The sequence below is a fragment of the Prinia subflava genome, chromosome 25, assembly GCF_021018805.1.
Source record: "Prinia subflava isolate CZ2003 ecotype Zambia chromosome 25, Cam_Psub_1.2, whole genome shotgun sequence".
NCBI classification, from domain to species: Eukaryota; Metazoa; Chordata; class Aves; order Passeriformes; family Cisticolidae; genus Prinia; species Prinia subflava.
In genome coordinates, this window is record NC_086271.1 from 4,294,234 (window position 1) to 4,319,823 (window position 25,590).

Genomic DNA, 25,590 nt, shown 5'->3' on the forward strand with positions numbered 1-25,590 from the left:
GAGTTATTTCCCGTTTTCCCTTAGTTTTATTCTACCTTAGAGGTCAGTGGCAGGATTTCTCAAGTCTGGGGTATTTCCTGCACGACGATCAAAGTCTGCTGTATGAATTTGAAAATAAAATGTTCCTATTCTTTGCTGGTCCCATAACTCTCTTTCTGTGGGCAGTTCTTCCTGGTCTTCACACAAAATATGTCTTAAATTTCTTATTTGACAACATGCTTCTAGAAAAGCTTTACAATTTCTTTCATAGACTATATTAATAACTATTATTTTCCCTCCCTAGGTGTAATTCCAATGCAGAGCTTTGTGGATTTTGCTTGTCTTTCCTTTGCTTTGTCAGCTGTGACCTTTCCCCACTCAGAAAATAATTAGTACATTTTCCAGCAGATAGCTGGATGTTTTCATGCTCTCTTATTATGGTAAAACATTGTAACAGAGCACTGGAGCAAACAGCTCGATGTGCTGCTCTTTCAAGCCCCGGTGCAGTAAATGAATTTAAATTTACAAGAATGTCAAAAATCGAGGGAATCAAGAATGAGCAGCTGCTTATAAAGCAGGAACACTCCAATATGGACTGAATTTGGAAGTTTTCTCAGAATGAACCAGAACCATCACGATTCAAGTCCCTTGGAGCTTTTTGGCTGCCTGTGAGAAGTTAAGGCATGAGTTCCAGGCCTAATTAGGCATTGCATGTATTGGAGTCATTAATGATTTCCACCACAGTAGCTTCAGCTGATGAGATATTTTGCAAACAAATGGCAGCAGCACAGTGTGGGCACCCAAACACTCATGCAGTACACAGGCTTGAAATCATGGGAAATAGAAGGGAAGGTATCAGCAGAGACACAGATCCACTCCAAAATTCGAGGTCAGTATTATCAGCTTTACTTCCAGGTTCAGCAACACATTGCAGCAACAGGAGAACCTAAAGAAATGAGAAGGCAAAGCTCATACATAGGATGCCATGAAACAAATTGATGCTTGCCTTTCCAAGGATTGACTGATTAATTCATTGCTTGGATTTTCTCCCAAGTAAGTTCTGCTGGCTTGATCCAGGCTAGCCTAGCTAAAAGGCTGTGCTGCCATTCAAAGCCTACGCCTAATCAAATATCCCCAGCAGGGGATATCCCTCAGCTTCACAGTTAAGGGGTATCACCGTGGAGAGCTGCAAGATTTCAGAATTTGTCTAGGCTTGCACAGGTCAAATGAAGTGGTGACAAATAGGCACCAGAAGATCTCCTTCCCCCTGTTTCCCTGCTGAAGCAACTGGAAGACATAAAAGTCATAATTATCCTGCTTTAAGTCACACAGTGAGCAGAACCACAGCCAGGAATGTACTGTGGGCTTCTAGGTTCCAAAATAGTGATATAAAACAACTGTTCCTCTGTTACCAGGATGTTTTACAGCTGCTTTCAGCATCAGGTTTACATTCGCAGTTATTTTTTCATCCCAGCCACCTCTTGCAGCTGCATCCACAGAAGCAGCTCCACACTGCAGACAGGAGCACTGGCCCTGCCTACAGCACCTTTAATTAGTCAAGCCAGGTACCTCTGCTAATTGGCAGAGAATCCTAGAATCCCACTGAGGTTGGAAAAGACGTTGTAGCCCATGGAGTCCTAGCTGTACCTGATCCCCACCTTGTCCCCAGCCCAGAGCACTGAGTGCCATGTCCAGGCCTTGCTTGGACACCTCCAGGGATGGGAAGTCCAAACCTCCCTAAGCAGCCCCTGCCAAGGCCTGAGCACCCTCTCCATGGAGAAATTCCTGCTGCTGTCCAACCTTGCACCACTTGAGGCCATTTCCCTTGTCCTGTCCCTGTTCCCAGAGCCCCCTGGCTGTCCCCTCCTGTCAGGAGTTGTGTAGAGCCTCAAGGTCTCCCCTGAGCCTCCTTTTCTCCAGGCTGAGCCCCTTTCCAGCTCCCTCAGCCTCTCCTGGGGCTCCAGAACCTTCCCTGGAGATGCTCCAGCCCCTCCGTGTCTATTTTGCAGTGTGGGGGCCCAGAACTGCCCAACTTGGTTTCTTTTGCAACTGACTGAGGCTGCACTCGATCCCCTCGTCCAGATCATCTGAAGATGTCAAGCAGGACTGCAGATGTGAAACAGGACTGAAGAGCAGGCACCTACGAGGTACAATGCTTGTGGCTTTGCCCCTTGTCCTAGCTTACAATGTAAGATGTGCCCAAAGTGTGTACTCTATCCCCATCTTCACGAGCTGCTGACTCCAGGTGGGGCAGAGTTTCCCTTGCCCCTGCCTCTGGACTATCTCTGGACTGTGCCTTGCCCGTGGCTCACGGGTAACTCCCTCTGGGAGCTCTCTCTGTTTGATGGGCAACCAAGGCCCCACTGCAGGACTCATGGAATGGTATCATTCCACGGTGAGCTGCTCCGCCCAGGGGAGGAGCCAAGCATTCCCACCTGGATATAACCTGGGATTTGGGACAGCACAGGGCCCACTGGATTCCCAGAGGACAAGAGCTTCCAGACCTTTCCTCAGGATCACTGCTTCAACAAGACTGCTTCATCTGGACTGCTATCACCACCCTAACTAACAGGTTGTATTCTGACTCTGCCAGTGCTCTTTTGTGCTATTGCTTTTATTTTATCTTACTTTTTTCCTCCTCCTATTAAATTGTATTCAGGCTTGGAGTGTCTCACTGGTTTTGCTTTCAAACCAGCACACCCCATGCCCTTTGTATCAGATGAGCCCCCCAGCTCTTGCTGCTCCCCATGGTCTAGGTCCTTATAGATGGAAAATGCATCTCCCTTTAAGCAGACAAATGCACCCCTGGGCTCAGACTGCTCCACAGGCTGCATTATGGAACAATGGCTTGCTTTTCTGGGAGTAGATCTATGAAGACAAATACTGCTGTCATAATTTATTCCAGTGGCACGCTGTCTGCCAAGGCTGCACTACACTGCTCCTCTTATTTATTTTCTTAAAGCCTCAATATAAGAAATTGTTGCAACTGTTTAATGGACTTTCAAGAATGTAACAAAAAAATATTTTGACTCTGGGGAAGGGATTCCTCCCAGGAGTTTTGGATGTGCCTCTGAACAGTGTTTATAGGTGCCTTTTGGATTCAGCAGGGAGGGGACGGGCACTTTGCTCGTGCTGGCAGTGGATGTCCGTGGTGGTTGGCTGGACTGCACATTCCAAACGCGTGTTCCTGCCCAGTGACAGAGGGACAGGGGTCCAGCCACAATGCAGATGTGTGAGGCTGAGTGAGATGAATCTCATTCCAGATCTCAAAGGGCTCACAGTGCTTGGGAGCAGTATCCTGTTTCCAAAGAGTTTTCAAGCAAGAGCCCAGTTCCAAATGGCCATAATTCTTTCCAAAAATTGACTGGATGAAGGCAGGTTTGTTCTGCAGCATTTTTTTTCACTGAGCTACCATTGTGAGAATTAGGAATGTTCCAATTCAGCCTCTCTCCCTCCCTATCATCCCTCCTCTTGACGTCCTCCAGCTCTTACTTCACTGTAAAGTTATCTTTGAGGCCAAAGCAGGAAACTGTACCTCCTCTCTGCTGTAGAAAATATCTGCAGTGCATTTGAATCCCCTGAGAATGTGAAAGTTGCAATGATTGTCAGATGCTTTGCTCTCCTACCCCTGCCCAAAATATACTCCTACAGTGTGACCTCATTTTTATGCTGTGACTTATTTTCAGATTCTTTTTCATTAAAATATGAAATGGTTTAAAATAAAATTAGGAAGGCCTTGGAGAGCTGTACAGGTATTTGCTTCACTTGGCCTTGATACACAACTTCAAAATTGTAGCTACAGAGCTTTCAGAGTCAGTTATTGAATTCTATATTTGCAGTGGTTATCAGAACTCAGTACCCCTATTGCACATCCAATATTGGCAAGCCTTCAGCTTCGAGGAGCTGGAACTGTGAGATCCAAGATGTGACCATGGAATAACAGAGGCCTTGACTGCTCTGCACTGTGCAGAATCCCTCTGTGAGGAACCCTTTGCTGTGCTGCCAGCACAAAGGGAACCCAGCTCCTCACCCATTTGCCATGTGTGTACTTCCACTACCTCTCCCCTTTTGCCTTCTTTACTCCATGGTGAATAAATTTAATCGAGCCAGCTGCTGCTTTCATGTCTGTGCAGTTTTTCTGCAGGTGGCACTCAGTTCTCTTGAATGTGCTCCAGCTCATTCCCTAAAGAAAACCCCAGCATCCAAGCTTCTTATTTTGATTATAACCAAATAGTTAGGCAGTAAGAAAGGCAGAAGTGAGTGAATTACTGAACTCACGGAGAGGACAAGCTTTGGAGAAACTGGTGCAAATTTTTGTGTCTGGTTCCTGGGAAGCTTCTTTTTATCCTCCTACTTTAGCTGTCGTTTTACAGGCAACCACATTCAAAAGAGGAGCCTCATAAAAAGGGGAGTCAAATATTTGTGGAAGGTGTTGGATCTCTCAAGTTCTTTTGCTACCCAAATGACTTCTGCTCCAAGCAAAGGTGGTGCTCAGTGTTCTTTCATTTGTATCGTTTATTATTAACATGTATTTGATTTTAAAAAATGGAACTGAAGTAATTGTAGACAATTACTCCCACAGGAAGTGAGGATTCCTCCTCTAGCACTTTCTGTGAAGACTCTCATCTTTCAGGTTTTGTGTAAATTAGAGGCCACTTCTGAGTTTTTAGAGGTTATAAATATGAAAGGGTTGGGTATTTTTCCTCCTTCAACTATTACATCATAAAATCAAAAGCGACTAGCAAAAACATGTCTTGTTCTTCCTGTTGCAGAAAATAAGCTAATTTAAAAATCAAAATAATTTAGAAAGGTAGAGACAATCAGCCCCTTGCTAACATTTGTCACTCCATATAGCTCCACAGGCTTTGGTGGGATGGCTCCACATTGCAGCCACATAAATAAAAAATACCTTGGGCCCAATAACCACAGATTTATAAAGGTCGATGTACAGCTTCTAAAGAAACAAATATTTTAAGTGCAGTGCCTAGCTCCTGGGTAATTTTAACCCATTTTCACAGCTCACCAAGTGTCACATTGTCATGTTTACAAAAACATGAATGCTTTCATGTGGGTCTAGGAAAGTCATGTTTGCAGTGCAAAGTTTACCTGCTAATATAAAAGTCTCCCCAGTTTTCCTGTTGGTCTAACATAGAATTATCTAAAATGATTCCTGCTTTTGCACACAAAATTACAGAATTAAGCTAGTGAGCTATTTCTGAGTATTCTTAGCAAATTTGGTGTGTGTGGGTGCCTGTGAGCAGGACCAAAGGTTGTTTAGTGCCATCTTTTGGGTGGTCCTAATACTACAGAACAGCTTAATCGAAGCAATTACAGATTTGCCACCCTTTCTGTGCCCAGGAAGCCACGTGTTACTTGTTTCCAGAGAGTTTGGGGATGACAAAAACTCAGTGGGAGCAGGAATTGCTGGGAGTCTTTCCATGCTGCATAAAGAACCACCCCCTCCTGCCCTTTCTTAGCACACAAATCCCCAAATCCCCAGCAGCAAAATATTTTCCTGTTTGGAAACAGTGGGTTTTTTCCAGCTTTGGCTGATGTTCATGCTGTTTTATAAGATGATTATCTATATATCCAGTCACACCCTATAGAACCAAATTTCCTTCTCCTGCCTCTCAATGTAAGATCAACAATAAGCTAACTAATTTCATTTTTTATCTTCTGTTTTCATTCAATATTCCTTGCTAGCCCTAGCAAGGGCTAGGAAGTAAAGTAGATCTAAAAGTGCATCTGTGTCAAAACCAGACAAAACCCAAGCATTCAAAACTCCAACTTAACACCAGCTCTGACAATGCAGAATTAAAACTGCATATAAAATATTGCTCTCAGGGTACCTGGTACATGATAATTACAAAATCTAGTCACAAACTAATGGCTTTAACAGGCTTTTAAATAGGATTAGATTACTGTGTCCCTTTGAGAAGGTCGGTGGTCAACTAATACACTTTAGGCAAGAAGAAATCGAGTGCACTGAAGCAGGTAATGCTTTCTTTTTGCCCTAGTGGGATGAGAGGGCTTTCTACCCCAACTCCTGGGCAAATGAGACACTTCCCCCAGCAAAGCCTAATTTCACCTGTAGGGAGAGCCCAGGGCTTGGAGGGAGCTGGGCTTTGGTGGCCCTCAGGAGCACAAAGAGCAGGCCAGGGTTTGTCCCGTGTTCCCTGACCCAGAGGCAGCACAAGCAGAGCCAAAGGAATTACTCATGTGCGGAGCAGCATTTATTTACAGCACTTGGCCCTGGAGCCTAGAACACCAGCTGATCCTTTTTGTGCTGTCTGTGAGGGTTGAGACGTACAGAGCAAAATTTTGGACAAGGCAGCCTCTCCAGCAAAATGCTGATGTCTGTAATTAAACTTATCTCTGTGTGGTAATGTTCCCCAGGCACTGCTTCCTGCTCCAAGCGCTTGTTGGAGGCTTTCTGGAAGTGTCAGAAGGTTTGCATTCCCCTGCTCTTGGATAATCAAAACTGCTGGCAAATTCATTTGGATGTTGAAACAAGCCCAGGCAGGGAGTTTGTGCATGGATGGTTTGCAGCATTTTAGGGACATGGGTCTGGGAGCTGCTTCCTTCACTGGTGCATCCTTTCCTCTGCTGGGGTAGGAGATGGGTACACGTAATTCGGTCCTGAAATTCATCAAATTCGGTTTTACAGCTCTCTGTCTCCATCCCTCCTGCTGGAAAACACATCTACACGTGCCCTCCCTGAAGCAAAAATCACGAGTTAGTGTTGTCACTTCTTGCAGTTTCTGAGCGCCTGATGTCATAGCTGGAGTGTTTATAGCTTTTCAATTTGTTTCCGACACCATGTTTGAGTTTGGATCCTTTTGAGGAGGTAAAAAGAGAATATTTTTCTTGGAGAGCTTTGAAATCCAAATTGCAAAGCTGGCAGGGCTCTCTCAGTTAAATTTGGGTTCACTTTTCTGCCTTATTAGCAATTTCTTTGCACAACCTATTTTAGCTGGTGTATTTACCATATAAAGCACAGCCAGCTCAGCTGGCATCACTAGAATTATATAAATGTATGCTTTTATAAAGTGGAAATTTTTTACCTGTTTGCTAAAATACCTGATGATGCTTTGGTTTTTAAAAGTGTGCTCTATGTGACAGCTGTGCGTATTTGCACTGGAGCTGGGATTTTTATACCACACTCAGTTCATAAATGGGGTTGACCAACAGCTTCTGAGATTTTTAAATAATCAAGAAAGGAAAAGTGGGTGAGGGAAGCTTGGAAGTTGTGCTGATCTACTCTGGGACCTTGGAGGTGTCAGGGAAGGGGCTTCCCCAGATGGCTTTGATGGCACATAACATACAAGCAGAATGGTTGTTGGAATAACTGGAATGTTGGCCTCAGAAGCCTCCTCCAGTCCATATCCCTCGTTAAATCCTCCACTTCATGGGGGCCAGCCCTGCTCCTGCCAGTGCACCCCTGGGGATCTGCCCACCAGCAGCCACACGAGCTCAACCAGCACCTCCCCTGAGCCCAGAGCAGCCCGGACCAGCCACCAAGAGCACTCTGTGTCCTCTTCCCCCACTTGCATTTCCCAAGGGACATCCAGCTGTCCCTCAGCCCAGAATTTGGGGTTGCCTCAGCCATGTTCCCCATGGACCCAAACGGGGCACAAGAGCCAGGCCTCTTTCCCAGCAGGAGAGGGCAATGCCAGCAGGGAAGGGGATGTGATGTCCACCTTCCAGTTGTGTCCATCTTATGGTTATTAGGGATGGCTGAGCTTGTGCAGGCAATTAAATTAATTATTCAGAGAAAAAAATATCCCCTGTGAAACAATGATGCATCTTTCTGCCTGCAATATTTTAACAGCATATCTAAATACATTTGGAATTAGAATTTATAAACCAAAGGTGGAAAACAACTTTGAGAGAATGAGTCAAAATACTGAGATTAACTGTTACATGGAATAATACTGGGAAAAGCTTTCCCTGTGCCTGTTTTACCCCTTCCCTCTCTTCTTAAGTCCATGGCAGCAAGGGCTTTGCATAAGGGTTTGCATATCAAAGCAGGAGCAGAAACTGAGTGAGGCTGACTGGAAGTTACATGTTTTGTCAACCCACTTTTTGATGGTTGGTCTTAGGCAGCAAAAATGTTTCTTTCAGGAGACCTAGGAGCAACAAGAGTGAAAATGCAAATCTGGTTTGCCTGGGTTTACTACTGACTGTTTATTTCCTGCTGTGTCTGTGGGACAAACTGACACGGGGGATGGATGGGTGTTTTGTTTGAAAAACTTCATTCCTTGTAGAAGACACTGCACATGCTTCCCCTTGATAGCATTTGTAAACAGAGTGTTTCAGCCAAGTTTTTATGGAGCTTTCGATCCTGTGAGGGGTTAGCATGATGCTGGGAGTTAAGCCTGACTATAAATATTCCCAGGACTGGGGCCTACGTGTCTGCTGAGTCCCCTTTGTTCCCATTCTGTGCCCCAGCTCTGTGTCCCGTTGCTGCAGAGGGGGCTGCTATTGTTCAAATTTTTGTAACTTTTTCTAAGGTGTATCAGCATTATATGGGCTCTGGTGAGAAAGAACGACCAGCACATCCAGGACAGCACGGAAACCTTACTGGACAGTGCCTTTGGAATGAGTGTGGCATCACCCACAGGAATCTCAAAGGTAAAAAAATATTAATTGGTGCAGGGATGAGTTTTCATCAGGAGGAATTCCATGGAAGCTGTATCATGTCTTGCAGTGCTTGTGAAATCCTCTGTCCACAGGAGAAAGTGAGGGATCTGTTGAAATCCCAGTGTGATAAAAATACCAAAATGTCAGTGGAGCTCAGGGCAGTATGAATGTGCGCCTTGCCATTTGCCAGGGCACTTCGGAGACATTGTTAAAGCTATGCTGAATTTCTGAAACAGAAACTTTCTTTTAACTTTCTTTTAAAGCAGACATGCCATAATGCAGCATTTTGTTTTGCCTCAATGCTTTTATTTGATCCCTGGCAGTTGTTTTAACCATGAAAATTCAGATTTAGGTCAGCTGTTCACAAAAAATTTAGATGGTGGCACTAATTCTTCAGTGGGAATACATCTACTACCAGAAAGAGACACAAAGTCAGACCTCAACAGCCTTTTAAACCAATTATTGTGGATTTATGTGGGATATGGACAGGTCTGAATTCCCATTCTCATGCAAACCTCCCTCTTTTTAAATAGCAAAGTATTTGATTCACACAGATAAAAGTGTCAGTCCAAGTTCCTGCTGAATCCCATTTTGAGAGAAGTTTATAAAGGAAAGTAGAAAGAATTGGGAGCAGCCCACTTTGAGTGCACACAGGCCTACATTGGCTATTTGGCAATAGAATTTGGGGGCTGCCCAGATTTCTGCATCTATTTTTTTTAAGCAACTTTAATAATCAGCAATGTAAAAGCAGAAATTACAGAGAAACGCATTACCACGTTAAATCCCGTGATTCTCCTCCAAAATTAAAATGTGTACTTCTCATTAAGGTGATCATGGACATTGTTTTGCTTTTCCCCATTTCTGCTGATTATCAAAACAGGCAAAATTAGAGGTTTTCTCTCTTAACTCTCTTATCCTACTAAAAAAAAAAAAAAAGGCTAATGAGCTCAAAATGAACAATATATAAAAATTATACACGCATAACAAAATATATAAATTAATCACGCATAACACAAAGACATCATAGAGAAACACTCTCCAGAAATAATCTTGGAAGTGTTTTTCAGAGGACTTTTTCAACAGCATCAGGTCTTCTATCCCCCATTCAATGGGCCTAATGTGCCATCTGCTGTTTTAATTCTAATTTAATTTTAATTATAACAGTTTTTGAAAGAAACAATCATTCTGCAGCATTGAAACAAATAAGGTTGGGGTGGTTGTTTGTGTTGCCTTTTTTTTTTTTTAATTTGGGAAGCAGCCATTATTGCAAACAGTGGTGAAGAAATTAAAGCTTCAGCATTGTTAATCCCGCTCAGAGACCGACAGCGCTTGGGTCTGAGCCATAAAAACTGTTCTTGCAGAGCAAAATGCGATGATCTGACCCCAAAACGATGATGTGGTGGCGCTATCTGGTGGCTTACTTGGCATTACACTTCTTGTGCTCCTGATTTGGTTTCTTCCTCCAAGCAACAGGATTTCTTTAAAAAGACCAACTTTATGCCTTTTCTGGGTCTTTATCCAGGTGAAACCCTGAGAAAGGTCAGTGTGTTTCTTTTTAAGTCTTGATTCACACAAACTGTGATTGGAGCTGGCACAGATTTGGTACAATACAGCTGAAAAATGCATATACAGAGGTTTCAGTGCCCTGAACAATCCAGCTAAACTCACGAGGGTTGTTCAGAGGAAACAATTCAAGCCCTTGCAGGAGGATCCAGGTGCTGATCCAGGTGTGGCAGGCAGCAAGCCTGTTGTAAAAATTCCTTCCCAACATGATTTGTGTTCAGGTAGTGCAACAGAACAGTTGAGTTCTTTGCTGAAACGCTTCCCTGGATATTACATGAAGGCCAGGAAAACTTGTCCTAAGCAGGGAACTGTAAAGCTCCCTGCTAAAATGTAAGCCTTTCCACCAGGAAAGCTGGGAGAGGAACCACGAAACTCTCCCATAACCATTTTTTATAGGCGAGTGCCACCTGGTGGGATACAGGAAAGAGTTTTCAGCCTGAAGAAGCTGTTTTAAGGTGGTCAGGATCTTTTCAAATCAGAGAATTAACATCAAAAAACAGCAGCAGAACCAAAGGTGCATCTGGCAGCCAGGTGGACACATCTTTGGCGTGGTCCCTGCTGATCTGTGAGTGACACTGATTACGGTGATAGATAAGGAGATTTTCATGTTTTTAGTTCATATATTTGTGCTATCTCTATCTTGAACCAATGCAAGTTCAAAAGTAAATTATGCGGATCCTTTCAATTCCACGTTTCTTATTGCCAGGCTTTTAGACAATTCCCTTAATTAGGTGTCACATGCAACACCAAATTAATTGGTGTTCATTCATTAAACCATGAATGAATGGTACCTTTGCTGTGTTCTGTCCCAGATAAAACACAGCAGAGCTGGGCACACACAGATCTCAAAAGTAAGGGTAGAGACTGACACATGTTTCCAACTCAAGTGAAAAATTAATCATAACTGAATGGATTTTTTTTGCTGCTGATGTATTAATGGGCAGCAGTTGCAGCCTCTGGAAGTCAATCCAGCATTTCCTGCTGTGTCCCTAAGAAAATTCCCCATTTGGGGCCTACTTCTGATTTTGCTCATCACCCTGTGGGACAAGAGCACTTTTGTTGAGCAAGTAGCTGGGAAACTGGGTTCATCTTTTCCTATTCTTTTTTTTTTTTTTTTTTTTTTTTTTTTTTTTTTTTTTTTTTTTTTTTTTACCACTTCAAACAATGCGCAATTCTAAACTTGCAAGATTTACAGAACGCCACGGGAAATGGATGTATTGTCAGAACTTAGCAGGCAGTCAGACTGTGCTATTGACACACACATGTGGTTCCAAGTTTGTCTGACATGGTTTAAATTAGGAAGAAAAGCCTCAGGGTTATTAGATTTAGTGGCATAAATGGGACGCTCCATCTCGAGAAAACAGTGGCTACATAAAATTCTAGAAATATTTGCCCTATCCTGAGATTTTGCTCCTTCTGTTTTCAGCCCCCGAGTTTCAAACTTGTATGAAATGATGTGTTGACAGACACAAGCATCTTTGTTTAATTGGGAAGCCCAGGAGTTGTCACCAACAGGTACGCACATTTTGGTTTTATTCACACATTTCCTCACCACTTCTTTGCCCTCCTCCTCCAAAAAGGCCTCCAGGAGCAGAAAGCTGGGGCTGTGCACATAAAGAATTAAGGGGATTAGCAGCACCACCATGCTTGGGTTATGGCTTCAAAGCAAAATATTGGCTGCAGCTACACAAATGCCTCTGTTTAGGCGATTGGGAAGGAAGCATTTCTCAGAAGTACAGGTGCATGACAGACTGCGGCTATCAGGGCCGAGAAAGGGCAGGAACCGCTTGGGAAAGGGGAAAATCAAAAATGAAAAAAAAATTTAAAAAAAAAAATTAAAAGGATGAAAAATAGAAGGCAAAACCACGAAGGCGAGCAGGGCTGTGTCCCCTCCCTCCCCCGTCCGCACCGTCCACCTGCCGCTCCCCGGACCCGCGGGGCGGGGACCGGACCCGCGGCGCGTCCAGGTGTTCCCACCAGAGCCCCCCGAGCCGGGCTCAAGGCACCCCCGGGCAGGGCAGGGCAGGGGCGCAGCGGCAGCCGGGGGCCGACCCCGGGCCGCGCCGGTGCCGTCCCGCCCCGTCGGGGGCGGCGGGAGGGCGGCGCGGCGGGGGCCGCCCGCGGGCGCGTTACGCACGCAGTGATCTCAGCGGCGGCGGCGGGGGGCGGCACGGCCGGGGCCATAAAGGGCGGCGGCGAGCCCCGCTCCCGCACTCACCCGCACGGCGGAGGCGGACGGGTCCGCAGCGCTCTGCTCCGCGAAGGACGGGAGGCTCCTCGGAGCCCTGGAAGTGCAGGCGGGACCGTCCCGGGGCCGCTGGAGACTCGCCGGAGCGTCCTCCCCGCCCGCCGCTGCTGCAGCCGGGGAAGGCTGAGGAGAGGAGGCGGACAGGAGAAGCGGCGGCCGGAGCAGGAGAGAAGACAAGAGACACGGAGCGAGGGGCAGCGCTGCCCTCGCACGGCCGCGCTCCCCGGCATCGCCGCCGCGCCCCGGCCATGGGGAAGCCGACGCCGCCTCTGCAGTGACCGCGCGGGGCTCCGCCGGCGGAAAGACTCAGACACCCCCCCAAAACCTTGAAAGCAAACCCCCCCCATCCTCCACATCCATTCCCGTGTAAAGTGCAATAAAGAGAGGAGAAGGGCTGCGCCGAGCCATGAGGAGCGGGGGGCGGCTGCCGGCGCTGGCGCCGGTGCTGGCGGCGCTGCTGGGGCTGTGCAGCGCCGAGCGCAGGGCGCTGGTGCTGCCGCGGCGCCTGGGCGCGCCCGGCGCCCGAGAGCGCTTCCGCCTGGAGGCCTTCGGGGAGCGCCTGACGCTGGAGCTGGAGCCCGACAGCAGCTTCCTGGCCCCGGACTTCACCCTGCAGTACCTGGGCGGGCCGCCGCCGCCGCCCGAGGACGACCTCTCCCGCTGCTTCTACTCCGGCACCGTGAACCGGGACCCCGGCTCGGCGGCCGCGCTCAGCCTGTGCGCGGGGCTGCGCGGCGCCTTCTCGCTGCGGGGCCGCCAGTTCCTGATCCAGCCGGCGCCCGGCACCGCGCACCGCCACGGCCCGCACCTCCTGCGCCTCCGCGGCGCCCCGCGGGCCGCCCCCGCCGCCCGCTGCGCCGTGGCCGAGGCGGGCGCCGGGCCGGAGGGGCCGCAGCCCGCCCAGCCCGCAGGTACCGAGGGGACGCCGCGCCGGCCTCCGCGGGGGCGGGAGGGCAACGGGAGGGGATCGTGCCCGGCCCCGCATCCCGTGCGGAGGTGCCCGGGCCGCGCAAACCTGGGGTGCGCATCGTGAGTGTCCGTGCGTTTGCTGTGCTCACCTGCGCTTTCCCTCTTTCTTGGTTTTTTTTGGTTTTTTTAACGCAGAAACGGGAAGCAGGAGGAAGAAGAGGTTCGTGTCCAGCCCCCGCTACGTGGAGACCATGCTGGTGGCCGACCAGTCGATGGCTGAGTTCCACGGCAGCGGGCTGAAGCACTACCTGCTGACCCTGCTCTCCGTGGCCGCCAAGCTGTACAAGCACCCCAGCATCCGCAACTCCATCAGCCTCGTGGTGGTGAAGATCATGGTCATTTACGAGGAGCGCAAGGGCCCCGATATCTCCTCCAACGCCGCCCTGACCCTGAGGAACTTCTGCAGCTGGCAGAAGCAGCACAACCCGCCCAGCGACCGGCACGCCGAGCACTACGACACGGCCATCCTCTTCACCAGGCAGGTGAGGGACACCGAGGTCGCATCCAGCCCCACGCCCGCTGCTCCCCGCCTTGGAGACCCCCGCTGCCAGGACAGCCCCGACAAAGTGTCCGGGGACAGCCGTGTGTCACCACAGCTGCAGAGAAGCAGGCTAAAAATTAGATGAGCTGCTTTTTGTTCTGTTCGTTTCTCCTGCTGGTTGCACCGTGTCTGGTGAAGCTCACAGCTTGTGGGCTGTCCTTCTAAACTCACAGATCGTGCACTCTGTTCCTGCCCCATATATTTTTAGCAGATTTCAGATGGAAATTATGCATTTCTTTTCTACGTGTAACCCTCGCCTGTGTTCCAGAGACAGATTTTTGCCATCATACCCATTGAAGTGCTGAATATTTATGCTCTTTCCATAAGTAAAGGCACACTGCCAGGGCTGGATGGCTCTTGCCAAGGTTAAGTCTCTGATCTGATTAATAATGAAACTGCCTTTTTTTTACAGGACCTGTGCGGTGCCAAGACATGTGATACTCTTGGGATGGCTGATGTGGGAACAGTTTGTGATCTAAACCGCAGTTGCTCTATCATAGAAGACGATGGTTTGCAGGCTGCCTTCACAACAGCCCACGAATTAGGTACTTGAAAGTTTGCAAAGGCATTCCCTGGGATTAATTGAAGCCAGCTTGATGCCGTAAAGCCCAGCCTGCACCTCCCCGGAGCTGTCGGGAGGAGGCAAAGCCCTGTCTTGGAGCAGGCTTGGACTCGGGAAAGCAAATCCGGCCTGCACGGCATTGTCTGCAGGAGCTGTGTGTGTGTGTGCCTGCAGGAAAAAAAAAAAAAAAAAAAAAAAAAAAAAAAGGGACAGAAGATCCAGTACCATCTGCTTGAAATCTGGGAGCGTTCAGATTCGGGTTATTAATTACAGCCCAGGCCATGAGCAGCTCTAGAGCACTGTTTAAAATGCTGTTGGTAACGCGTGGGACAGACTCCCTAAAGTCACAGACCTTGCTTTTCTCCTTTTCTCGAAGGCCACGTGTTTAACATGCCTCACGACGATGCAAAGCAGTGTGCTGGCATCAATGGAATGAGCCGGGATTTCCACATGATGGCATCCATGCTCTCCAACCTGGACCGCAGCCAGCCCTGGTCTCCATGCAGCGCCTACATGATTACAACATTTTTGGATAACGGTCACGGTAAGGTTATTAAGCTTTCCATTCATGTGGCGTTTCAGCTCCTGTGCTTTCCTGCTCTGCTTTTTTTTTTCTTTAAGAGTGCTTTCTGCTTCAGCACAGGCTTAACCTTTTGCATGCTGTCAGGGAGTTTAGAAGAGCCTTATTTTTTACAAAAACGGTGGCACAGATGGGCTTTCTCTGTTACAAAGCAAACGCTGTTCCCTTTTAAAACTGAACCCACGGCATCTTCTGACTTCTTTTTTCCTTTTTTTTTCCAACTTTTTCAGGGGAGTGTTTGCTGGACAAGCCCCACAGGCCCATCCAGCTGCCGTCGGACCTGCCTGGCACGCTGTACGACGCCAACAGGCAGTGCCAGTTCACGTTTGGGGACGAGTCCAGGCACTGCCCTGACGCAGCCAGTACCTGCACGACGCTGTGGTGCACGGGCACCTCGGGAGGGCTCCTGGTGTGCCAGACCAAGCACTTCCCCTGGGCGGACGGCACCAGCTGCGGGGAGGGCAGGTGGTGCATGAACGGCAAGTGCGTGAATAAGACCGAGAAGAAGCATTATGATGTAAGTAGTGAAGAAGAAATGGGTGCAGCTCGGGGTGCGGAGAGCGCTGCGGTGGGAGGGGTCTGTTACCAGGGGTTGATTCAGTGCTAATGAACAAACTCAGGGCAGGTTTTGTAACGAGTTTGGGTTAAAATGAGCGTGATGATGGCTTTTATGGTGTGGATTTTCCTGTAGTAACTTGCATCCTGTTTTTGTTTTTGTTGCAGACGCCGGTGCATGGGAGCTGGGGGTCCTGGGGGGCGTGGGGCGAGTGCTCCCGGAGCTGCGGCGGGGGAGTGCAGTATTCCTTCAGGGAATGTGACAACCCCATCCCGAGGAACGGGGGCAAGTACTGCGAGGGGAAGCGGGTGCAGTACAGGTCCTGCAACATCGAGGACTGCCCCGACAACAACGGTGAGTTTCCCCCATTTTTGACCCCCAGGACTGGTGTGTTGTGGAGGAAGAGCGTGGACAGAGGTGATCTCATGCACATCTGTCTTTTCTGTGCCTGCAGGCAAAACGTTCAGGGAGGAGCAGTGTGAAAAGCACAACGAGTTTTCCAAGTCTGCCTTTGGAAGTGGACCTGCCGTGGAGTGGACACCCAAGTTTGCTGGTGTGTCTCCAAAGGACAGATGCAAGCTGGTTTGCAGAGCCAAAGGGACAGGATACTTCTTTGTTCTCCAGCCAAAGGTATTTCAAATGTACACCTCTTCCAGCTCATCATAAGGAGGATTTTTGTTTTCTCTCTTCATGTGAAGAGTCAAGCAGTGTAGAAATCTGAAATGGTCTTTCTCATATTTGAGCTGAATTATTCCTCCACATACAGCTGGATCATTGCAAGCGTGCTTTTAAGCATTTTGGCACAATCCTTCCACCTCCTCTACCCACACCCTGGTTTCCTTCCCAATCTGGTTGCATTGAGATAGCTTTGGAAAACTCTGAGGGACCTTTGCCAGAACATTGGTGCTTTCTCATACTGGTTACTAGTACGCTGACAGCTTAAAATAAACACGAGGGAAAATGTTCATCTTGCATAGCTACTTGAATTCGCTGTCATCAGATGGTGAGAGCCAGGAGCTACCAGGGCGATGACACAGAGGGTTTTTGTGGAACAGCTAAAAGGATGTGCTGAACAGCATTAAAAGCAACGCTGGCAGTGTGCTTTGAGGACACAGCTGCCTTCTAGTGACACTAGAAAGCAATGGGGCTTTTTTAAAATACAAAATCAGTAAAACAGCAGGTGATTTGGGGGGAGGTATTAAAGAAAACTGAGATTGTTTTCTCCTCTCACCATGGCATCATTTCTGCAAATGAGGTGAAGCAGCAGCACCACATACCCACAACTACCTGTGGGCTGCTCTGGCTTTTAGTTTGCAAACTGGAGAGGACAGGTGCTGCAGGTGCTCTGTGTGTTCTGTGTGCACACCGTAACGAGGCTCCCTGTGTCCCCAAGGTGGTGGACGGCACCCCGTGCAGCCCCGACTCCACGTCCGTGTGCGTGCAGGGCCAGTGCGTCAAGGCCGGCTGCGACCGCACCATCGGCTCCAGCAAGAAGTTCGACAAATGCGGCATCTGCGGGGGCAACGGCTCCACCTGCAAGAAGGTGTCCGGCACCCTCGTCAGAGCCAAGTGAGTGCAGGGCTGCTGCCTCCCCTTGTCCTTGTGGCTGAGAGCTCCCCTTGTCCTTGTGGCTGGGAGCTCCCCTTGTCCTTGTGGCTGAGAGCTCCCCTTGTCCTTGTGGCTGGGAGCTCCCCTTGTCCTTGTGCCTGGGATCCATCCGTTAACGAGCTAAAATCAGCCTTGACTTCAGACCAGGTTTAGCCCTGTGCTGGGAGGCTCCTTCCCCTTCCCAGGGAGGCACAGAGGACTCAGCATGTCTCTTTTCTCCCGGGCAGGCCTGGCTACCACGACGTGGTCACCATCCCGGCAGGGGCCACCAACATCGAGGTGAAGCAGCGGAACCACCGGGGCGCTCGGCACGACGGCAGCTTCCTGGCCATCAAAGCCGCCGACGGCTCCTACGTGCTCAACGGCGACTACACGCTGTCCACGCTGGAGCAGGACATCACCTACAAGGGCAGCGTGCTGCGCTACAGCGGCTCCTCGGCCGCCCTGGAGCGCATCCGCAGCTTCAGCCCGCTGAAGGAGCCCCTCACCATCCAGGTGCTGACCGTGGGCGACCTGCCGCAGCCCAAGATCAAGTTCACCTACTTCGTGCAGAAGCCGGCGCAGCCCGGCGCGGACAAGGCGGCGGGCAGGAGGAAGGAGTCCTTCAACGCCATCAGGGAGATCATCTCCTCGGAGTGGGTGATCGAGGAGTGGGGCGAGTGCTCCAAGTCGTGCGGCTCGGGCTGGCAGCGGCGCGCCGTGGAGTGCCGGGACCCGCGGGGCCGGCCGGCCGCCGACTGCGCCCGCGAGCTGAAGCCCAGCAACCTGCGGCCCTGCGCCGACGTGCCCTGCCCGCAGTGGCAGCTCGGGGACTGGTCCCCCTGCTCCAAGACGTGTGGGAAGGGCTTCAAGAAGAGGCTGCTGAGGTGCGTCTCTTCCGACGGCAGCGTGCTGCCCCAAGAAAGCTGTGAGCCCTCCAAGAAACCCAAGCACCTGATAGACTTCTGCAACGCCGCGGACTGCAGCTAGATAGGACAGCTTGGGAAAGCTAAAACTTTTTTATATTAATATTTTATTTTTTCCTTCAGACCAGTGCACTGAAAAACACAAAGGAGGGCTAGAGCCAGCGCCTGTGTTTTTGCGTAAAAAAGATCCGTGGAGGTGGGACAGTGCAAACGGCTTGAGTTGGCTTTGCATCCCCAAAATCCCCTGCCAAGTGAAAATTGGATGGGACAGCAGACCCATGCCATTCATTTCTCTTTAGCAGATAAGGCCCAAAGGCATCAGAATTGCCTTTTTAAAAGTCTGTTCTAAATTAAGCCAAGCGTGAGCAGTGAGAAATTTCAGCAAACATTTTGGGGTGTGGTTATTTCTCTCCCTTCTTTTGGATTTATCTTGTGGTACTGATCAAATCCCCATGTGTAGGAAGGGGAGGGAAAAAGCTTAAAATAATTGGTCAGGGCTTACCTACCTCACAAAGGGCAAAAAACAAGATTGGAAAAGGAGCTTTAACTATGTCATTCATGGCTGCTATTGTTTCAGAGAATAGTTTTATATAAAAATAAAGCCATATTCTCTACCTGTCAAGAGTAAGAAATATCAAGAACAAATACCAACTCCACAAATCACTAGAACTTTTTTTTAAAGTTACCTTTATGTCATCCCAATGTGCCTGTCCATTTCTCTCAGCCACTCCAGTGCCATTGTGGTGACATGTGTGATCCAGAGGCCTGGAAAAGTGGAAATCTGAGTCTAAGTAGCTGCTCTTTGTGCCTTCTGCATACCTTCCACTGGCTTTTCTGATTCCAGGTTGGTCCCACCTTCCTGCCAAACAGATTCATGGAGTGTGTGAGCATTCCAGTCGTGCTTTCACACTCAAACCTTTGGCCTTACCCCAGCCAAATTTGAGTTAAAAAGGAAAAAAAATCCCATTATGAATGGGAATGTCCTCTGTGGCCTCTGCTGGGTTTGTAGAGCTCAGTCACTGATCAGGTGGGAAGGCAAAGCTGAGGGATAGCAGGTCCATCCACAGCAAAACGCCAGCATTCACATCATTGAAGATTGTGCCAGTCCATAGACCATGAGAGAATATGGCTTTCCATATGTATATAGTAAAATATATTACTATAGATTTTATATACTTCATAAGTATTTTATATTTCTCTCCCTTCTGGGAAGGGTTATAATTTGTAATAAATGCATATAATGAGCGTATTTATTTTTATACTTCTTGTCTAATGTGATCTTCTAAGTTATCACTTTTTTAAAAGGACATATAACAAGGATAGAGTATTTATACAGTATAATATGTTACTAGAGGTAATAAATGAACCCTATAAATTTTGGAAATGGAGTGTCTTTATTTCGCTGGACTAAAACCAGTCCATGGAGCAGGAGGAGCTTGGAATCTGAGGAAGATGTTAAGCAAAAGGCAACTGATTACCTGTGTTAGCAAAGAGGTTTGGAAAACTCCCCATAATGTCACACACCACCTTAAAAGAGGTCATTTTGTGTTTTGTTACTTAACCACTAACTCATCTATTTCTCAAAGTGGAGTGACACTGCACTGCTGTCACTGTCTGTAATAACAGCTTGCAGGGGGAGCAGCACAAGTTGTCAGTCGTGTTTAGAACCAACAAATTATGTACAAAAGCAGCAGTTTCAGCCTCGCTCTGGTGGGAAAGGAGCAGTCAAAATCCAGAACCATTCATGAGCAGTCAGAGGTTTCCCTCACCAGCCCCTGGAGGATTCCCCTCTCTAATTTTCTCCACGTGCTGCTTTTCCAAGAAGCACTGTGTGAAGGAGCTGTTCCAACGCTGTTGGTAACACGTTTTAGGATGTTAAAATGGATACTAAACATCCAAAGCTTGATTTCTGCTCCCTCATACCTGCTCTCATCACCACTGCACTCGAGAAAAATTTCTGTTGGGCTCCGTCGGATTTTTGCCATGGAATTTGAGGCATCAGTAATTTCTGGATACTTTTGGCTTTGTGTCATGTAAAAATCTATTAAAACTTCCCTTGCCAAAGTTTGGGCTCTGTCTCTGCAGAAATAGTTCTCGTTTTATTCCATGGATGAAGTCCTGGCCCCTCTGAATCTCAGAATTCTCATCACGTCACACTTCATTGGGCATTGCTCTGATGTGCAGAAATGCTGGGGAATATTTTGTTCCTAACATTATTCAGGAGGTAGCCTGTCCCTTTCTGCTTTTATAAACAGCTAAGAGAATTTATAAACACAAGAAATAACAATTTATTTGTATAGATATATATGTGCATATATGTTTTATTCACCATCTAGGTTACAAAATAACTGGGAGTTTGAAGAGGAGAAGAATTGCCCTGGAGCCTGCCAGACTGAGATGTGAAATTGTGGTATCTGTGATGGGTGATCACTGTAAATGGTGAAACTGGAAAATGTGGAGTAGCTCTTTTCCTCTGGTGCTGTTAAAAATAATAATAATGTGAGTTACTGCTTGAAATTGTCCTAACAGTAAATGGGAAAACACCTCAGAACTCATTCAAATCAACATCTCCAAACAGTGGAGATGTGTCAGTAAAAAGTGAGACTTGAGCTTTTATCATTTTCACATCACCAGTGTGTCAGCAAAGTGATTTGTTGAATTTTGTAGGACGAATAGACATATTTTAGACAAAATATCTTAACCCAAATTACAGAATGGAGAAGAAAACATTCCTAGAGAAATTCAGAAAGGCATCTTCAGAGGGATAACCCGGGCTGCTCAGCAGGCAGTTCCAGAGCTCTGGCTGGGCTGTGCTCACCAGCTCCCTGAGAAATCGCTCCATAGCCCGGCGTTATCCTGGCTCCTCCAGCTGGGAATGCTCCTCATCCCCTGCCAAGCCCCATTCGGGGCAGGGATCAGCCCTGTGGGATGTGGCACTGCCTGCTGAGCGCTCCAGGCAAAGGAGGTGAAATTAGGTGAAGTTTTATCCCTAGCAAAGGGGCAGAGGAGTTGCAATTAGGTGAAGTTTTATCCCTAGCAAAGGGGCAGAGGAGGTGCAATCAGGTGAAGTTTTATCCCTAGCAAAGGGGGAAAGGAGGTGTAATTAGGTGAAGTTTTATCCCTAGCAAAGGGGCAGAGGAGGTGCAATCAGGTGAAGTTTTATCCCTAGCAAAGGTCACCCAAATACAGCAAAGGGATCTCCTGGCAGGCAATCCCACGGACGTGTCCGGGCTCCAGCAGCAGTGTAAGAGAGCACTCAGCTCCAGTATTTGTACAAGCAGAGCTCTGTGTTACAACACGTGGAGGCAGGAGGAGAGCAGCCCCGCTGGGTGTCCCTTCGTGGTGATCTATCCCGTGCTTTCCCAACAGAACAGCTCCAAACCTCCCCTCATGCCCGACATTCCCCCTCAGAACACCAAACGTGGACAGGAGGGCAGTCAGGACACAGCTGTCAGGGTCACAAGTGGTGCTTTGAGCAGGGTGTTTGGACAAACATCCGTGCTCCCGCAGCCTGGGGCAGAGGGATTGTCGTGGAGATGAGAGCAGCGTTGTTCAGACTCGCAGATGGGTTTTACAGTGCAAGAGGGGCTTGTGAGAAAGGGAGTTAATGTTGGGCAAGAGGAGTGCAGGTTCCTACAGCCCCTCTGCCTGCAAGCTGTGCTTGACAGCATCAGTGGGGTAAAGGATCATCCCTGGTCTTGTTGCAGCCCAGCACCAGCAGCTTATGAGATGCCAGACCCCCGGAGAACATCTGAATTTAAATATCCAGAAACTAAGTTGCTAAATCTATCATCTTTAATATGCTGTGCTTTTGTGCTGCAAATCTCAGTGTCTCCTGTCTTATGATCCTTCCCAGATATTCCAGTGGGAAATCAGTGTTTTCTCCAGTATTGGCTGCACTCAGCTGTAAGATATTTTCCTACAGACACACAAACAGGAGCTGCCTGTTCCACGAGGGAAGTCATATGGCAGAGATCACAATCGGGCAAGCTAAGAGCAGTGGCCATTGTAATTGTGCACCAAATATCCTTTTTTCAGTGTAATTAAGATAATATGCCTGCCCCAAACAATTCAAATGTCTGGTGCCACTTTTGCATCATTTCTCATGCACAAAACTGAAGGTGAAATTAGGGGTGAGAAAACTCCTGAAATTCAAACATTTTGATTAAAAATTTCTCTGTCAAGCAGCGTAATTTAATGGAGAATCTTTTCTAATTTGTTTTTCTAATTGAATACCTATCCCATCCTGGCTCAGGACAGGCCTGGTTAAATCTGAGACAATAGGAAATTTTGCCTTCTTGTGTTTAATCCGAGTCTTAATTACATGTTGAATTAACCCCAGAGGTCAAGCGTTGGTGAGAATATTTTCAGACAGATGAAACTGTGTGAGGAAAAGGGAAGAGAGAGGAAGAGGGAGAGGACTTTTGTGGGATTTTTAACTGTGGAAACTTTTGAAACAGATGTTGGAGATTAGATTTCAGACTCAGGCCTGGGCAGGTTTAGAAGCGAATTAAATGCAGTGTAAAGTCCATCTCCTTTTTCTCTCCCAGTGAACCAGCACACACATTAGGGGATATGCTGAAATAATGAACACTGGTGTTTTCCATTTCTCATTATCCTCCTGCTGGAACAAATGCAAAGCACAACAAGGAAGCACAGAGGGGCTCAGCTGCCTTTGATGAATTAAAAAAAAGAAAAAAGTCCTCTGCTCATGTTTCCTCTTTACTCTTTTAATTTATGATTTTATTTATTTGCGCTTTTAAAGGCATAGTAGCTGATGTTAGAAAGGAGAGCCCCCAGAGCAAGAGCTGGCAGGGTCAGAGGCATTAAAAACTATAAATGTCAAAAATCCTGCATAAAATCATTTTGAATCTGATCTAAGCTAGCAAAAGCCAGGCAATTCAGAGCTAATTCTGCCATTTGCATAGGGACAAAAGTTTGTAGAAGCCCATTCCCAAAGCTCGGACTGAAGTGATGGATGTTACTCACTGGCTTTAGGCAGGCTAAGCCAGTTTCTTGCAAGTTTATTCCAGGGTTTAAATCGGGTTGCTGTTGGTGTGAGTTGTAAAATCAGCAGGTTGCTGTGACTGAAGCTGTGCCACAGGGGTGCTCATCCCTTGCAGGACTGCAGGTAAGGAGTGGGAGGGTCCTGCTGGAGACACCCCAGAGCTGGGAGGACAGCAGGAGGGTTTGCAGCTGGGCTCTGCTGCTGGGAGAAGGGCTCTGCAGAGCCTCTGGAGGAACAGGAGGTTGGACAGGTCTGTGAAAGGCTCTGGGGTGCTGGGGGCAGTTTGGCAATTTCACTTTGCAGTGTTGGGAGGGATGTGGCAAGACTTGGAGGAGGAGATGGAGATATGGGCAAGACTAGGGGGTTTAAAGCAAACTCGTGACACCATTTGGGGCTTAGCAAAGGAGACTCTCCAGCCAGGTTCCCTTCCCAGCTCCAGGGATTTCCCTGGGGATGCAGGACTGTCCCTGAGCCACAGAACCCACTCCAGCCCAGGGCCTGCAGTGAACCTGAGCTCAGAGCTACTGCAAGAACTGCATGGCATCACTGATTATTTGTTCAGAAAACAAAACACGAAGCCAAGATTCGCACACTGCATTCCCTGGAGAATCTAGGAAGGAGCTTCCCACTGGAAAGGGTTGTTCTGATGTCTGTTTGTGGAGCAGAAAAGCTGCTTTTAGGGGTGATTAGGGCACAATTTCCAAGAACAGTAAGCTGCTCACGGTCATGCAGCTCAAACAGCTTTGTAAAGGACCTTGCTAAATCAGGAGGGCACACAATTTAGTTTAGACTTAGCAGAGAATTGTTTTATTGGCCTGACTTAAAGGAACACTGTCAGAGAGCAGAAAATGCAACTTCACAAAGTAACCGTCCATTTTGTCCAGGTGTTTTCACCTGTCTGTCCTGAGGGAAAATCACTTTTTTTTTTTTTTAATAGCAGTGATGAAAGAGGGTCCTTTAGGAGAACCAAGCTGAGGAGTGAGGTTTGAGCTGGTGTTACACAGACAGTCCCAGCACTGCTCCCCCAAACACCTGGCCTGTTGTGGGGCTGTGTGGTGGAAAACAAAACTATGGTGGATTTTTTTCGGCGCCAGGAAAAATGGATCCTGCAATTTGCATTCAATTCTAGCTGAATGCCAGGGAGGTGCTTCAAAGGATGGAAATGATTGGTTACCCAAGACCTGAGCTACAAAAGATAAAGTGTTGGGCACACATGTTTTTGGGACTCCAGAGGAGAACCTTTTAGCTTTGGGGCGAGGTGCTTAGCTGCTTTTTGACACAGTTCACATGAGCATGGGTTTGCTTGAGTATCCTGAATATGCAGTGGCCAAAATCTCCTTCTTTCATTCACTAATGAGAGCTTGTTTCCTTTTTTTTTGTTTTGTTTTTGCTGGGGGCTGTTTGACAGACTCACACAAGACCTGCCTGAGTCAGGCTTGCTCTTAAAAGCATTGCTGGCATAGTCGTGTCACAGGCAAAGAACAACTCGATCTGTCATAGCTCTAACAGCAAAAACCCCTCCTGAAGGTGCATTTGCACTGGCCCAAATCCTTTATTCTGTTCTGAGACCTTTCTGAGCTGTACCTGCAGGGCGCTTTAATTTGCTGAACTGAATTAGATTTGCATTTTTGCATGGGCAGAAATAGCCTCGCTGGTTAAAGCCGCGTTGGCAAATGCATTTGCACACAGAAAACGAAATAGCCTTCATTCTCGTGTGCCTCAAGAAATCAGAAATCCTTTTGGGCAGGAAAAATCCTACTTTTGCCACTCGTGTCAGCCTACAGAGTGCTCTGGCTGCAAAGGAGGATGCACGTTACCTTCTCTAACATGTCCACTGTCTTTAAATATTTGGGCTGTCAGAAATTTCAAGATATTTCAGAAACCGAGTAGAATATGTGGTTTGCTGATGCCTCTGCCTTAATGGACACAGTCTCACAAATAAGCATCCAACACCCTGGAGAGTCAAAATTTCACCTCACTTGCCACTGGAGCTTGTGGAGATGATAAAACCCATCCCTCATGCGCCTCAGCAGGGTCTGGGATGGAAAAACTGAGGAAGTATAAGAAGAAAAGGCACAGTTAGCAACACTTTACAATCCGAGAATGGCAGCATTGTTTGAGGAAACAATCAGTGCTGGGTTTGAACAATTTAATGCCAAACAAACGTGTCATGCAGGAGCAGCAATTACAGCGGGGTTGTTTGAGCTAATTTTAACAACAAGCAGTAACTACAGGCCAGCGTTGCTCCCTAGCACTGAGATGTCGGCACATCACAGAGCTCTTCAGAAAACTGCCAGATTGCCGGGTTACTCCAAGGAAAATTTGGCAATGGCCTTTGATTCCTTCCTGGTGGAGCGATTTTCCACACCACTTTGCTCACTGGCAGATGAGGAGAGACCGGGGTGTGAAATGCGTGTGGCAGTGTTAC

The 25,590-nt window shown here is 47.8% G+C and overlaps 2 protein-coding genes across 2 annotated transcripts in view; both read left to right on the plus strand.

Annotated features, from left to right (window-relative positions):
- The window catches only part of ADAMTS5 (ADAM metallopeptidase with thrombospondin type 1 motif 5), a 55,937-nt gene extending 44,612 nt beyond the window's left edge, over positions 1 to 11,325 (plus strand). Inside the window, exons 9-10 of the mRNA XM_063419333.1 lie at positions 1,989 to 8,613; positions 9,984 to 11,325. The gene's annotated coding sequence lies outside the window, so the exon portion shown is untranslated. The remainder of the gene's footprint in view (positions 1 to 1,988; positions 8,614 to 9,983) is intronic.
- Positions 11,326 to 12,833: 1,508 nt separating this feature from the next.
- On the plus strand, positions 12,834 to 19,538 carry ADAMTS1 (ADAM metallopeptidase with thrombospondin type 1 motif 1). Its single transcript, XM_063419332.1, has 9 exons — positions 12,834 to 13,344; positions 13,538 to 13,884; positions 14,356 to 14,488; positions 14,882 to 15,049; positions 15,316 to 15,602; positions 15,809 to 15,995; positions 16,096 to 16,271; positions 17,035 to 17,210; positions 17,477 to 19,538. Exons 1-9 carry the CDS (start codon positions 12,840 to 12,842, stop codon positions 18,216 to 18,218), a joined length of 2,721 nt encoding a protein of 906 aa, XP_063275402.1. The 5' UTR covers positions 12,834 to 12,839; the 3' UTR covers positions 18,219 to 19,538.
- The last annotated feature ends 6,052 nt before the right edge of the window (positions 19,539 to 25,590 follow it).

Excerpts from the sequence above, each read along its gene's own strand:
- ADAMTS1 (XM_063419332.1), top strand. The coding sequence starts at position 12,840 with ATGAGGAGCGGGGGGCGGCTGCCGGCGCTGGCGCCGGTGCTGGCGGCG. Across the intron at positions 13,885-14,355 it reads CCATCCTCTTCACCAGGCAG|GACCTGTGCGGTGCCAAGAC; the intron begins GTGAGGGACACC and ends TTTTTTTTACAG. Across the intron at positions 15,603-15,808 it reads CCGAGAAGAAGCATTATGAT|ACGCCGGTGCATGGGAGCTG; the intron begins GTAAGTAGTGAA and ends TTTTTGTTGCAG.